The sequence below is a fragment of the Eufriesea mexicana genome, unplaced genomic scaffold, assembly GCF_001483705.2.
Source record: "Eufriesea mexicana isolate 0111107269 unplaced genomic scaffold, ASM148370v2 scaffold2792, whole genome shotgun sequence".
Classification (NCBI taxonomy): domain Eukaryota; kingdom Metazoa; phylum Arthropoda; class Insecta; order Hymenoptera; family Apidae; genus Eufriesea; species Eufriesea mexicana.
This window is the reverse complement of record NW_016910897.1, coordinates 720,929-737,138: the sequence shown is the minus strand read 5'-3', so window position 1 is coordinate 737,138 and position 16,210 is coordinate 720,929. Positions and strand designations below refer to the sequence as shown.

Here is a 16,210-nt window from a genome sequence, read left to right as displayed (position 1 = left end):
ATTTTTCTTACTAATTGTGACATAAATGTAATTTAATGTTTCTTAAAATATAATATTTATGTATTTATTACCTTTATAATTGATAGTATTAGATAATTATAAGCAAATAATTAACTTTTATGGAATTTTTGTAATAATTTAAATATTTATTTATCAAGGTGTACATGAAATAAAGGTAATTAAAATTTTTGGTATTTATTTTATTATATTATATTAACAAAACATTAAGATAAGGTATATATGTTTCTAATTATTTGCAGACATATGTTCAAGTATGAATAGTGGGGATGGTCCCCACCTTTGCCGAAACGAAGAGAAGTGGGAGGAAAATTTACCACCGTCGTGCGACGCGCATACGTAGCGTCAGTCGCAGTCGATTGTTCGATTCGATTCGATCTTGCGTCTTTTGATTTACACTTCGGGAAAACTTCGCACAAGTGAAACGTTTTTCGCAAGTAAAAATAGTGTGTACGCGCAGCTTGGTATAGAATATATTACGTGAATAGTAATATCGTGTGATTCGCTTTTCAGACAACGTGATCTTTTCTTTAATCAAAGATGAGCACGCCGGTGAAGAAAGTGCCCATTCACCTGCAGGTCAGTTGCTGATTTATTCTTTTATTTCAATATTTTTGTCGATTCTTACGAAAGCTCCTTTACATTTAAATATCATTACGTAAATAAATTGCATAAAAATCTATTCGTAAGTGTAGGTGGAACAAACACCGGCTTATCTAATGTTATGTATTAAATCGTATTTTCATCACGTGTGATGCTGTAAAATTGAAGGGATTCTAAAATGTACGTTTTTCTAAAGCTAATAATTCCTTTTCACTGAAATTATACGTATTCGACGTGTCGTTTTAATTAGATAAAATAACTTTTTTGCTTAAATTGATTTAGAGTATATGACAGATGCTGCATGTTCCATAATGAGTGAATTCGCCAAGAATAAAAATAGCATGTTATGCGAAAACATGAAAATATTTGACATAACACTTCACCCGTATAAGAAAAAAAAAAGATTTTTTACTCGTGACATCGATAGTGGAATCAATAGTTGATAAGTAATCGGGTGATAATTAATATCATGAAAGAGTAAATAAAATTCTATATAATAATAATGCAATCGTCGGTGATAAACGTCCAAGCAGACGTCTGTAGACCGTGTGCAAATGTAAATCGATGCAAGTATCTCCGAAACACGATTAATGCGACAATAAAACCAACACATCCCTATATTCGATATCGTCTGTCGTGACTCCGCGACTAGAATAGCCCTTACCTAAAACGTCATATTGATCTGTTTTCATCTATAACGGTTAATTTCATATTTATTTACCCCGGTATATGATTCCTTTCATTCTTTCAGTTTCCTTCTAACAAAATACCATTTATTTTATCCAAATATTGTAAAAAGGGAAGAAAGGAGAAAATGTACTCTAGTTACCTCACGATACTAAATGTTCATAATTTTCATTTGAACATACTATGTATGAGGTTACCGAACTCACGATCGATAGTGAAGGCGGGTTTAATAAACCACTTACATTTAAATATAAGAGGACGAGGAAAAAAGATACTAGTAGTGAACTGAATTAACTACAGTCGTTTATGCAATTAAAACGACGACACCGTCTCGAGGAACTCTCATCGTTTATTTTAATTATTCCTTTTTACTACTTTTTTACTTTTTTATTACCCCATTTTGTTTTCTTCCTTTCCATGCAGGTTAGAAGGGTCGTTAATTGATCGTTGCGTCGAACGTATAAGTGTTCGGAAAGAAAACGAAGCGTATAAAAAAGAAAAACGTAAATGTGGGTGTTCCTGCGATGGTATTTAAAACTGAAAGTTTCGTCGCACCATTGTGGCAATCGCAAGGTTGCTGCCTTATTGATCCGAGCGTCTTGGCGCCCGGCACCGGTCTATCTCGCCAAAGGAGCCAAGTCGCGTGTCCACGCGAAGATGAATGTACATTTACGTTAGATTTATGCACAATGCGACGCGTCCATTCGACCGGAACATAGCGAAACTAGATCTATACTCTGATGCGCTATACCGCTTCCTATTGGCGAATTATGGTACTAATTCATAAATCGTGTTCCAGCAAATGAAATATGAAATGTAATTATTTTAGGGTGTCTACATTTCGCTTTCCGCTCGTGTAGAGTTCACCTACTAGAAATTGGTATTTTTTGACACGAATACGTAGAATAGGATAATTGAAGAGTATTTAAATATAAATATATATTCGTTGTTGGGTCGAATTAAGCACATTTTATTAATCTATTTTTCGCCAATTATAGAAGTAAAGTAAGAAACGAGAAATTTCTTATTGCGAATATTGTTTATTTGGTTATTATTGTAAAATTTATATAGCCGTGCTCGAAGAAAAGGAATTTAGTGTTGGCATATATGAATTGGTTTGGCATACACAAAATTATTTATTATTAAACCTTTATACTACAATGATGAGTTTATTTCGTCACGAGTTTTTCGTGTCACTATAACCTAATTCTGAAAAATTATCTAGTGAGAAAGTATTTAATTTTAGTTAATCACTATATCTCAAAATTATAGAATTTCTGCGAATTTTGTGCATGTTAAAACGCATTAAATATAATTTCGGTCGTATGACAAGTATGGCGTATAATTCTAATATTCGACAAGAATTCATGGCGATGTTAGACTCGTCATCGTAGTGCGAAAGGTTAACATGCACAAAATTGGAAAATTTTTATCTAATTTTACCACGGATAGAATAAACGTATAGTAGTTAACTAAAATTAAATACCTTTTCAGTGTGTAAATTTTCATAATAAAGTCGCAATACAATGGGTTGAATTTGAAAAAAGATCCATCGAATTAAGTTACGCCGGATTATTTCTGCTCGAAGAGGTAGACTCAAATATCTTTTGCATCTTATATCTCGCAAAATGTATACTATAATATTAATTTCAAAGGTAGTGTAATTTTTTGCAGAAAATGCTCCGGTGATTGTAGAAAAAGTAACTAGCGATACTGCACCCTAGGGAAGAAAGACATAGGCGTATCGTCCAGTCTCTAGCCTGAAGATAAAAATCGCTTTTCAAGATGTACCCTACATACACTCTCAGCATGGGAACGAGAAAGTGTATCTTAGCACACAGTGATGTGGAATATCTTAGATCCGATAGAAGTACACGTTTCCTACGATACGCATTTCTTTCCAACAATTTCCCCGATTACACGAAACAACGCGTTGCATAACGCGTGAGAATTCCTCAACTGCGAACGATCTGGCTATCCAAGCAGATGATCCTCTAATTATACCAAGCTCACCGTGTTAGAGATCCCTGTAAAAGTTTACCCGAACTATTTCGAGCGGCATGCAGATCAGCAGGCTGCGGAACTCCGTAAAGTCGATAACGGGAAAAGTCTTAATACGGGTGGTGGCCCGCGACGGTAATTCGTACACATTGGGGAAAATCGTATACGGCACTGGTACGTGTGCCGTAGAGGCTATACGGACACGATGAACGCGGTCTGCGCCGGCGAATCAATAGTTCGTCGACACTACGTCCGACCTGAAGTCGGAAAAACCACCGGGGCTCGATTTTACGAGCGTGCACACGCTCTTGGCGGCCAGACGAAAAGAGTCTGTAGGAGGGAATCACGGGATCCTCTGTTTCACGTCGGCTGTCTTTGCGAGTTGTTCACGGGGCAGGGGTGATTTCCGCGAGCAAAAATAAACCGTGGGTGTTGACTGATTTTAGATAGAAGGTATAGAAGACTAACCGAAACGAACTGGTTTGGGTTCTAGCGAGAAAATATTCTGCGAAGCCCCGCTTTTGCGGAATAGGGCGCGGTCGTCGAGAGCTTGACGGGGTAGTAGGTGGTTGGTAGTTACGAATCACGAATTTAGTCTGGCTTTTCATTTGATCGTAGAATATAGAAGATATTGCAAGCCTTGGTCTGCATTTTAGCAACAGAATACCGAGAAAGTCCAGATTCTGTATGCTGAATTGGAAGTGGCGTTGAGAGCTTAATGAAGCAGTTAGCTGGTAGACAAATTTGAACTGACTTTATACTCAAGCAAAGAACATATAAGATTTAAAATAACTCTTTTGTTACAGAGAGGGAAAACGATAAAAAAAAGTTCATATGCCATGTACAAATTTGGACTAGCATTAACGAAGGACTCCATACTCTTTTGAACAATACAGGAAACTAAAAAAGAAAAGAAAGAAAGAAAAAGAAAATAGAAGAAGCAGTCGGTTACTTACTTCAAATAAAAACAGAATAAATTCAAGTCTCGTGTACGGAATTGGAATAACGTTAATTAAGGACTCCGTCGAGTGGCTTGGTCCTCGGAGCCCCTAAAATTTCGGCCTCTACTGCCACCGATGACAAGTGGTTCCACACGTGTGTGCTCATTGTCGTCTGTTTGCCTCACCGAGAACTTGACGATGAATTTAGTCGAATGGAAGTCGGTCAGCCGAAATGCAGATTACCGGCATTATTCTTGCGACATAAATAGACACTGGGAAGCCAGGTGCAAGCCACAGCAGACGTTTCCGTAACAGTTTATCGCGAAAGGAAATTGGAGCAGCTTGTCGTGTCGGTATTCACCCTTTTCCACGTCCCCTTTTTTTTTCATTCGATTATACAAGTGCAAGGACGACTCGTATAGGGATTGCACTTGAGCATATTCCGTGTGTCAACGCGAGGTGTGATTCTCTAGTCGCGTGTCGAAAGTTCGAAGGGTAGTTGCCGTCCACGGTCTTTCAGTTAGGCAAGTATGCGCAAACAGAGTCAAACCTGCCGGTTGGTTCGATATTTAATATTTTACGACTCGCAGTAAAAAATTCTTTGACCGCTATCTTTGATTCCCGGCATCAGGATGGTTCCCTATAATATCCTGGCTTACATCTTCGAGCAAGTTATATTCGCGTACAAGGTTACGCACTGCCACAAACTGACTTACGGCTGGCTCCATGTTAGCTTAACACGAATTCCATCCTCCACCATTTTCGACGACGTCGTTTTAAGAAAGCATTAAGAAAATGCCGCATATTACGTAACGTCATACAATTACCACGAGCTGTTTGGTCCTAACCGTGTATTAAATGGTCGAATAACGTTGGCCAAACCTTTGAGGCTCGCCTGGTCCGGCACAAAAGGCAGCTCGGCGAATGTTTGTCGAGTCAACCGGGCCACAGAGTGTTCCCGGCGATCTCTCGTCGGACCACGATGAGCCAGCCACCGTGTATTTTCTCTGTCCACGTCCAGTTTCGTTGTCGACGAAGAAATCAGCGAGCTATAGAAGCTTAGCGAGTTTCGCTCCTTATGAACAGAGGAAAATCCTTTTCCCTTCGTGAAAGCGGTCAATTATCATTTTTCTCGGTGGCTGGCGCGCCGAATGGGCTGGATACAGTAATTAACGAAGAAATCGCCTTTTAATTGGACCAGACACGAACTGGAACGGCGATCGGAGCGACAACGTCTTTGTGCACGGAACCGTGCACGATTCGCGTTATTACAATGTATTCGAACGAGGTAGCAGGAGGATGAATCACGATTCCATCTAGTTTACGCGATAAGAATAGAGGCTTCGATCGAGGTTGGCCTATAGGAGCTGGACTCATCTGACTGATAAGATCTTCCATTTAGACGATGTTTGCTCCCCGTTCGGACGAATTCGTGGCATGCACCCGGGAAATGCTGGAGATATCGATTTTACCAGGGGCGTATATACTTCCGAGAAGGGTGCAAGATCTTGCACCGCCTGGTGGCTTTGTCCGTTTTTTATCAGATGTTCCTCGAATGTTTGATTGTAAATTGTAACCGTGTCGAAACTGAAAATACTCCATGGCCTATATACTCTATTGACACTTGGCTCAGCGCATGCATTTAATCACACGTAGCTGGGAAAGGGGTCAAAATTGTTACAACGTGATAGACAGATGTGTACATACGTCTGACGAGGTACTCGACTCGTTAGAGGATAGAAATATTCTATACGAGACCATGGTAAATTCGTAAGTGACGCGAAGTGGGATTAACGGTGTCTCGAAAGTGGACGGTCGGATTTCTTTTCTTGAAAATCACGCCGACGTACGGGCTACGTATTTTAAGCAACCGTCTGCTGAAAATATCCAAGCAGAGATCCTCTAACACATGAAACGCACATGTTTCACGCCCGTGCCTAATAACTATACCGCGAAGATGACAAGGTCTCTGCCCACGTGAATTGCGCCAACGAGCTCTCGATATTCGTTCCATTTCCATTGGTTTAGAACGGAGGCTACCCGCCATCCTCGTTTCTCCTCGTGGAAACATCGTGTTCTTTTAAAAACCCGTATCCATTGAAGCGACCGACCCGACCACCCTTTTCGACTACAAGATCCGATTTAACAAAGTATACACCTTGCAGCGACACTTAAACAGGGGCCAGGCAGATTGGGATCGATTTCATGAAAGCTACGCACAGTTCACGGTGGTTTAGATCCATGGGGGAGTTCGGAAGCGATTTTACGGGGTGGAGACCTCGGTCCGCGTGAAGGGTTTGTTGCAGCACGCGTTGCATTAGCGAAGGGTGTGGACCCTGGATCGGTTATAAAACGTGGGTGGTGGCGGTGACAACGATGGATTGTCCTTTTTTTTTTTCACCGTCCCCTACCCTGTCTCTCTGATCTTTCTCCCCTATACGCTTTTATCTTTCCACGGATGGGGAAGGCCTCAGGGGTGGCTGTCGAAAGTCCTTTATACAGCCTACGCGCTCCTTTCTCCCTGGCTCCTTTCAATTTGCTCCACGCCAAGATCCACGCTAATATTTATACGTTTTGTCTTCTCATCTTCGTGACACACGGAGCTTCTGGTCGGGACCATGTTCTTAATTATGTTAGTCCTCGTTGTTGAAAATTTCACCATTCTCCAGGATTCATTCGGCGATAATTTGCTGATTCTCGAGGGTTTACACGGTATACGAACATTTGCCGATTATTAAATATTCGTCCAATGATGATATCCCGATTCTTAACAATTTATTTAACAACTTCCCGAATCTTAGGACTCTTCTTTCTTAGATATAACTTACCAATTCGCGAGGTCTATCCGGTATTCGAACACGACCATTCGAAGCATAAAACGGGTCACATGCAGATCTCAGGAAACCACGAGATCACTCGAATGGCTATCTTCTCGTTATCCTGGACGATCTAGGAAAAGCTGTTGGTACTGGTGTTAGGGACAGCGTGGAAAGGCAGAGTGAAAAGAGTAGCGTTTCTTTATTCATTCCGGAAATGGTGCGTACACAACGAGCACGGTTTGCAAACGTGATTGTATGGTAATGTTCGAAGTGGATCAGCGAAAAACCGCGCGTTTTCCGTGTCGTAAACGTTTGCAAGATAGAGGAGAAACCCGTATTCCTTCGGATGGAAAGATGTATCATGGAATACGGGGTCTTACGCTTATCAGTCGCGGCACATCGGAGTATACTGCTCTAAATCCAGCATTGGCGGAAGTGCGTGAAGCGTAGCTTCTATTATATACTGATTGGTATACCATAGCGTGGAGGCAATATACGCACGTTAATCGTCTGCACCGGATGTCGGATCCGACGCACGTTGCAAACGAATATCAAGGACAGTATGCGGGGGGTTTGGCCAGCTCTCAATGGACAGCAATTTCGAGGCAAAGATTTTTCAGGCGACACTTCTCCATTCGATTTGTCTATTCGCGTTCTAGACACGTGGACTTCCGTGGACATTGCAAACGTCGCCAGTAAATAAATAATACATAGGGTATGTATATACATAATGGGTACATACCCGTATTACCCGATATGGAAACAATACTCGCGTAACGTCTAAATGCCTCTGGATAAATTTGCACGTTCACACTGCAGGTCTTCACAAGTTTTTATAAATGTCACGGGTAAATAGGTAGTAACTGGAATACGAGTACTATCCGAGTGTCATTGAATAAATTTGTACATCTACACCTTATGTATCCAGGTCTCCGTAAATATCACGGGTAAATAGATGGCGTGTAGAAGATAAGTATTATCCAATTCCACTGAATAAATTTGTACATCGGACATTTTCATCTACGCGATAAAAGTCGATATAAAAGTGGACCAGTGACCCATAAAAGTTTAATATCAACTGGAAAATTGATCCCTTTCGACGTCCACGAGTGCCTTTTGTGTTGCCAGCAGCATTAGTAGTGGAAAATTTTATACCAACGAGAAGACACGAGATATCGTATTTACCATATCATTGTAAACTCTCGTATGTTATACAATAAGACCCTAACAACGCGAGAGATTGCACGTTATATGGATTTCGCGTTGCACGAAATCAAAAGAGTAAAATGCTAAGATTGAATAAATCTTGAATTGAATATTATAGAACTCACGAGTTATAAGAGAACTTATTACACTCGCGCACGGTTACCTTAGCGCTGAATAATTGATTATAAATTAATATCGATGCACAAATGAGACGCACGTGCAGGAAAGTCTGTTCAAAGGTTAGCATTTAATAGCATTCGGCATTATTACAAGTTGCGGTTTCGTTTTGGAAAAATCTGCGTAAAACGACACCGACTGTTCTGTTTCCAGAGCGCGCAAAACAGGCTGTTGATTAAGAACGGCAAGGTGGTGAACGACGATGTGATCACGGACAACGACGTCTACATCGAAGACGGTATCATTAAGTAAGACTCGTTATATTTACATTATGTTGCCTCTTTTAATTCCTACGCGCTCTTAATTACGTCACTGAGTACACAAGAACACGTCGTATTCGCGTGGAAACTCGCGTTTTGCGAGTCGCCATCCGATTGTCCATTGAACGTCCTCAGCTGACGCTGATGATCGTCACGATCGAGAGATATCGTTGCGCGAGTTGAAGGAGGATGGTTTCGCGAGCTGCACGTTTGCCCACAAACAGACATTTGGATTTACGTTTACGAACGATCGACGTTTCATTCAGCATTCTACTCGCGTGTTTACTCGTCACTTTACGCAAGCGAAACGCGATACAACGCCGGTCGTTTTATCAATGAGCAACGTGGTAAGATAACACGCTGATGGTTGGCTACAATTTGTCAAACAAGCGTGACATGCGTTGCTTAATGAACGGTTTGAAGGCGGTAATATCGGGCTTTTGCTTAGATACCCGTGATTATGCACCGTGCAAGTGGCTGCAGGTTGTCGGTCGACCCGCCTCGTTGCTTCCCTTCTTACCTTCAAATTTCTTCACGAGGGAAAATATCGTCAAATTTAGATCCGAGCCATCCGTTTAGAAATGACCGATTTTGGTCTGGCATTGGTGGCCGTTGAGGGTGAAAAACGTTGAAAGCTATCCTTCTTCACTTTCACTATGACCAATGGTACTCATGATCACTCTCGTAATAGCTTTATCTAACCTCTAATCGGAGTTTCTTTCACGGAAAGAAAAGGAATTTTGAACAAACAAATTGAGCAATTGATCGTGACCCGAGCGATTTAATCGTTTATCCCCGTCGTTACGTTCGATTACACTGAAAATGTTCTATTTCCAGGCAAATGGGCCGCAATCTGATAATACCAGGCGGCACGAGGACCATCGACGCCCGTGGAAAGTTCGTGATGCCCGGTGGCATAGATCCGCACACCCATTTCGAATTGGAGATGATGGGCGCCAAGTCGGTCGACGATTTCTACCAGGGCACCAAAGCAGCTGTTGCAGGTGGAACGACGATGATCATCGATTTCGTCATCCCCAACAAGGATGAATCTCTTTTGGAAGCGTACGAGAGGTACCGGGAGTCCGCCGATCAGAAAGTCTGCTGCGATTACTCGCTTCACGTCGCTGTTACATCTTGGAACCCAAAAGTGAGCCCTTGAACAAATAGACAGAGTATACAGGGCAGATCGAGATCATCGTCTCGTGTTCGTCATCGTACTATAAAGGAGCCAGGGAGTCAGAACGATGGATTAACGAGATCTGTCAGTCACGTTCAAACGACTGCATCAAGCGCAGCCAGTATGATACAGTTCACACGCGTTCTCTATTCTATTTAGTCACCCAGAATGAGATAATTACCGTAATACGAGTCCTTCCTGGAAAAGAAAGCCCGTCTGGGGCGACCTCTTTCTTGCGTGTCTTTTAAGTTCATCGGCGACGTTTCATGAAATTAAATTTATGTCTGTATTACTATGAAGCAACGTAATGTCGTCGAGTAGTATTCAGGTTGCAAATAGAATTTACGTAATTCGTTGATAATCGTCGGAAATTGGTAGTAGGACGTGTTACGTTTAACGCTATTTCTCTCTTGATCGTTTCTTTTGTCGCGCACTGATGATCAATCAGACGATTGGAATGGACGAAAAATTGCACTCGAAAATTACGAATAGCTCGACGTTGTTAAAATCGTTGCATCGACGATGCCTAGGTAAATCGTTAGACCTCGAACGAGCATAAAGGTTCGGCCTAGATGTCGACGGTCTAGCGACGAGTCCGCTCGGCTCGTTCCTAAATATGGCGAAACCGATCGCGCGACAAATTGGCAAATCGTACGAATCTGGTAGCTGCAGCTGCCTTACTACGGCGGCTTTGTAACTGTAATCGCGATCGTGAATGGAATACCGAGTGATCGGTGAGGAAATCGCAAGCGAACCGCTTACGGATGCATGTAAATCGTCGTGCTCCTTATTTGCTGGCGCTTGTCGAGCTCCTCATCCGTTCAAAACGATTCTGTTCCGTTCTGACGTTCATGGTCCTCCTGTGTTGCAGGTGAAAGAGGAGATGGCCACTTTGGTGAAGAATCACGGTATTAATAGCTTTAAGATGTTCATGGCCTATCGCGACATGTTTATGCTGAGGGACCCAGAATTAATTGAGACGTTTAAAACATGCAAGGAACTCGGTGCCATTGCCATGGTTCATGCGGAAAATGGCGATATTATTGCGGAGGTAGGGGACATGCCGTGATTTATGATCATCGTTACAGTTATCCTTCAAGTATGCGAGCGATACGCTATGTTGGAACGTTTTAACAACTGTTACCGTGTTCGGCGTTCTATTACCTGGCGAAAATATACTCGATACGCTTACCGTCACGAATCCCGGCAGCAATTTGGGCAACATCGTTCGAAACTGTTTTAGAACACGAGACGATTGCTCGAAGCCGGAGTCACGGGGCCGGAAGGTCACGAAATGTCCCGTCCCGAGGAAGTGGAAGCGGAGGCTGTGAATAGGGCGTGTGTTATAGCTAGTCAGGTAAGGTTGACGAGACTGGAGAGGACTATCTTTTGGGGATATTTTTATGTTTGTTCAGTACGCTTGTTTACCGTCTCAAGCACCGCTACTTTGAGAATCAATGTGTCTTAGTATTTGGAAAGATTGCTTATCGATGAACGTACTACGCTTCTCTTGTGACCTTAGTTTTACTTTGGAATGAATGATATTTTCGATTCAGTGTCGAATGAAAACACGACAATTAATGATCTTCTCTTTACCATGAAAAATTATGAAAGAGTATTAAACATAATCGCAGACTGATCTCGTTGGAAGAAGACGATGCTTGGTTGTTTTGTTTTCGTTTAAAAGATCACAAGGTTTCATTATACGTTTGTAAAAAAAAGTTTCATCTGTTTTTGTGATACGTGACATTCTAAACCATAAATCGATCAAAATTCTGCATGCTTAGGTCAATTGTCCACTGTATATAGTGCATGTGATGAGTCGTAGCGCCGCAGAAGCGGTGGATGCTGCGCGTAAGCGTGATGCTTGCGTCTTCGGCGAGACCTTGGCAGCCGCAATTGGCACAGATGGTACCAACTACGCACACAAATGCTGGAAACACGCTGCAGCGCATGTTTTGAGCCCACCTCTAAGACCAGACCCAGACACACCGTTTGCGTTGCTGCAAATGTTGGCCAAGTGAGTCGAAGCCACCATGAATCCTGAATGGGGTGACTTTGACATCCAGAGCATAGCGTACTCATAATTGCAATTATTATAAGATATTATCACTTTATGTAGTTCTTTACACGTTTCATTTCATGAGTGGATGGAGAAAGTAGAACACTGGGAGAGATTTTGTTGACAAGCGCACTCTTAGTCCTGAAAAATGTTTCGCTGACCGAAAAATGATTAGATACAGCACTTGATAGTACAATGATAGTTACTTAGTTTAACTAGACGATTTTCACTGTTGCAATGAGTGTCATAAACGATTCACAGAACATGGCAAATAAGTATGAACCGGTTCTCGAGACAACAGGCTATAAGATACCGAAGAAATTACTCTAAGCCTGTAGAACAAGGTAATTTAAGTGATAAGACCGGAGGGCATCATAGAGGCTCCCTCAACTCGTAGAACTCAGTACGCTAGAGTAGACTCTAAGTCTCAAGGTATCCCAGATTAACGGTAGGTGCACGGACTTTCTATAGTCTTAAGAAGTCCTACAGATCATTAGGAGTTCCAGAATTTGTATGCAATTCTTTGCACTTACCATCGCAGGTACCGAGTTCCGCGAGTTCAGGGTGATCTTTCACGAGACCTACGGATTCAGCCCTCTTGAAGCGTGGTGATCTCTATAAAGCCTCGCAAGTCTATACAAATACACGAAGAAATATTAGAAATATATTTCATGTATCGTGTCTTCTATATCCAAATTATTGGAAATTATTTGGTTGTAACAGTGTAAATACGTAAAAAGGTAAAAATAGGTATGATAGTATAATTACAGCTCTTCGATGTTGCATGCACCGGAAATTATATTTAGATGTACCGTCGAAATTCTCGTGCATGCAGACTTATCGTAACTGCAGTTCGGTATTACTTTTCCTTTGCCCTATTTCTTTGTTAATCTCAAATCACTGTTGTACAGCTAGCACGATTCTCTTCTTCAACGTATAAATATAGTCTAGTTGGAACCCGTAGTTGCCTCTAAATTGTAGTTAGACATGGTATTGTGAGCACGGCTGAAAATAATTTTCTACTTTAAAAGATCCAAGGTAATTCGAACGACATAAAACTTCCCATAGCTATCAGATACGCTGGCTATTTTCCTTCCTTTTTCGGCTGTGATCACAATTTAACTAACGAAATCAATGTCAGGATAAACGAGACAAGATAATATCGCGTTTAGGTGAATTGCCCACTGTACGTAACGGCATTGTCGAGCGAGTCCGCTGCTCACGTTGTATCCTCGAAAAGGGCGGATGGTGTCGTCCTGTTTGGAGAGACTCTCGCAAGTACCGTGGGTATCGATGGTAGCGAACAATACGGGAAAGATATAGAAAAAGCCAGACGTTACATCACTAGTCCACCATTGAGACCCGATTCCATGACACCCGTCTATCTAATCGAACAGCTAGCAGTGTAAGTAATCCGAACTCTAAAATGCTTTACGTTAATTGCGATGACGAACGTCGAAGTTTATGTAAGAAATCTCAGAAACACTTGACAGAAACCTTTCACGCTTACTATACCATCACGATCTTCCTGGAAGTATCGATGTTTCATCCCTTTTCTGGTTGTTGATTTTTGAGATTTCGAGTGTTTGTAATAACGTAATCGATAAATCACGTGATAATAGGAGAAGATTAATGAAGTAGAGGGCAGCAAAGTGGAGATCCATCTAACGCTTCCCTGGTGTCTATCCACTTTTAAGTGCCTCAAGTATCTTCCGGTTCGAGCTGATAACTAGCTATTTGTATATGGAAAACCTAATGCAAGAAAGTCGTCGATGGACAAGTACGAGATGAAACGATTTTCACACTGTTTCGTTACTCGTATGCGTCTGCAAGTCGCACGAGCATTCAAATGACAGCGATAAATTACAGCAACAAATTGGCACACACGATATAAGGCTAACTGAACGTAATTTTAATAGACACCGCGTGGGAAGTCACTTTTATCTCGCTGCTGGTATTAAACTTAATTAAATGGGCAGAGGAAAACTCGTTAAAAGATCATTCTACGGTCAGCATTCAATTTTACCCATTTGTTCGACAAATCGATTATGCCGTAACATTGTAACATACGTTACATGTTCACGTGTTCTCATGTTACCCAATTATTATAGCTTGTCAGATGTCAAGGTAACCTTCCGTTTATTCCAAACTCTTGCTTCTATAATGTTCCCTTATTTTAATTCTGTAAGCCATTTAATCGAACCACGTTGTATTCCGTCAGTGATTGCCTCCAAGTCACCGCTAGCGACAACTGCACCTTCAGCGCTGAACAGAAGGCTCTGGGTAAGGATGATTTCTCGAAGATACCCAACGGTGTGAACGGCGTTGAGGATAGGATGTCTGTCGTCTGGGAAAAGGGAGTGCACGCCGGAATAATGGATCCTACGAGGTTCGTCGCTGTGACCAGCGCCAATGCCGCGAGGATCTTCAACCTGTATCCGCGAAAGGGAGTGATAGCGGTCGGCTCAGACGCCGATATAGTTGTCTGGGACCCCAACAGGAAGCGTACGATTTCCGCTGAGACACACGTTCAGGCCGTTGACTTTAACATCTTCGAAGTAAGGGCTAGTCGATATTAAGCTTTAATAAAGTCTTTGTTGTCGCAATATCGAGAGCACGCTGTGGGATTTATTTTCCATTTATCTTGCCAACCTACGTGTCGCAGGAAGTTTAATCAGGCCAGCATCAACGTGAATAATAAAGAAAGTATGATTCACCCTCGTAGTGCGTTCTTTGATCGTTCTTAACGTATTTTCTTTTCGTATTACAAGTTTCTAGAACATATATTAAATTCGAATTTGATTTGTTTCAGGGCATGGAAGTTCACGGTGTACCGGAGTACGTTATAGTGGAGGGCCGTGTCTGCGTGGACGAGTGTGAACTGAAGGTTGTCCATGGCTTTGGAAAGTTCGTCGAGACCCCGAGTCATGCAGAGTATGTGTACAGTATGATCGAAGAAGGAGAAAAGGTGAGTTCGGTCTTTTGCGCCTAACCGAAGGGTAAACTTGACAATACTTTTACATCAATTTATATATCGGTTCGAATCACTATCTCGGGGTATTGTTCGTTCAGAGACCACGTGGTGTAGCGCGAACTGAAGCTGAGGCGAAGAAGTACGCCGAAGAGGACGCCGCTATCGCTAAGGCCAAAGAGGAAGCAAGAGCGGCAGCCGCGGCGCTTGGGAAGAGTCATCAAACGAACGGCACTTACGAAAGTCCGAAACCGAAAATGACAATGCCTGATTGCGTGCCAACACTGCCAGATTCTGCTGTGGTTACACCATCGTCGAAGGGTCCACGATTGGAGGGACAGAGAAATTTACAGGACTCCACTTTCTCTATCAGCGGTAAGTAATAGAAAAGTAATTGGTTTCTTTCAAGATAGAACCGGAATTGGAAGAGTTGTGTGTTCACAGAGGATGTCGAGGAAGCAAGAAGAGCTTGCATCCGCGTGAACAATCCACCTGGTGGTCGCAGTGCGGGAGGTTTTTGGTAATTTATGAAAGACAGAATCAAGGTCTGCTTTGCATATAGGGATTTTTTCTTACAGAGAAAATAGGAACGAAATCCTTCTTCTTTCATCACCTTTCTTTCATTCGCGTATACAAAATCACAGCTGCATTTTCCTTCTCGTTTTTACGTGATAGTTCTCTATCAGTCCGCTTCCAGGTTCGCTATTCACTCAACCATTAACGATAAGTTTCGTTTTCAATTTATATGTTCCCATCGATTAAGGTCTGTTCCATCAAAGGAGGATTCGGATGCCACCGGTCAGTAGAGTGTACGTTCGTATTTTCATGTATCACACTATTTTTCGCTTCATTATCGCTTCATTGCCCGCTCTCTGTGTACCGTACGCTTCATTCTTTGACCTTGGATCGTTCACGCGTTTTGATGGTTCGCACTTAATTCGCATCATCGACAAAACGTTGCTCTTCGTGCAATAGATATATCTGTTGAGTTTCTAGTCGATCAAAGGTTTATTTTACCGTTCCTCGTGGATACCTTTATCGAGCGTTGCAACTCACCTCTTCTGTTTTGTATAATATGTTATTTTACTATGTAGTATACGGAATAACGGAATTACGTACCGGTTTTAACACGGATATCATGTGTACGCTTTGTATATTTGTATAAGTTTCACTAAAACTCGTAAGATTAAAGTGAGAAATGGTGTTTTGTTTTTTTGCTAATTTCGAAAGAAAATTCATATTTTGTAAATTTGTAAAAAAAAAAAAAAGAAAGAGAAAGGTTAAT

General features: G+C 41.8%; 1 protein-coding gene across 4 annotated transcripts; it reads left to right on the top strand.

Moving 5' to 3' along the window:
- Positions 1-378: 378 nt before the first annotated feature.
- CRMP (Collapsin Response Mediator Protein) lies at positions 379-16,041 on the top strand. Of its 4 annotated transcripts, none has more exons than XM_017904284.1 (11): positions 379-455; positions 532-597; positions 8,606-8,700; positions 9,550-9,862; positions 10,764-10,943; positions 11,136-11,249; positions 11,680-11,912; positions 14,176-14,512; positions 14,767-14,922; positions 15,027-15,300; positions 15,370-16,041. In XM_017904284.1, exons 2-11 carry the CDS (start codon positions 559-561, stop codon positions 15,447-15,449), a joined length of 1,821 nt encoding a protein of 606 aa, XP_017759773.1. In that variant the 5' UTR covers positions 379-455; positions 532-558; the 3' UTR covers positions 15,450-16,041. The 4 variants fall into 4 exon arrangements, with proteins under 4 accessions (XP_017759773.1, XP_017759772.1, XP_017759774.1 ...); XM_017904283.1 differs by having other exon boundaries at positions 379-464; XM_017904285.1 differs by lacking the exon at positions 11,680-11,912 and adding an exon at positions 13,127-13,359 and having other exon boundaries at positions 379-597.
- Positions 16,042-16,210: the final 169 nt, after the last annotated feature.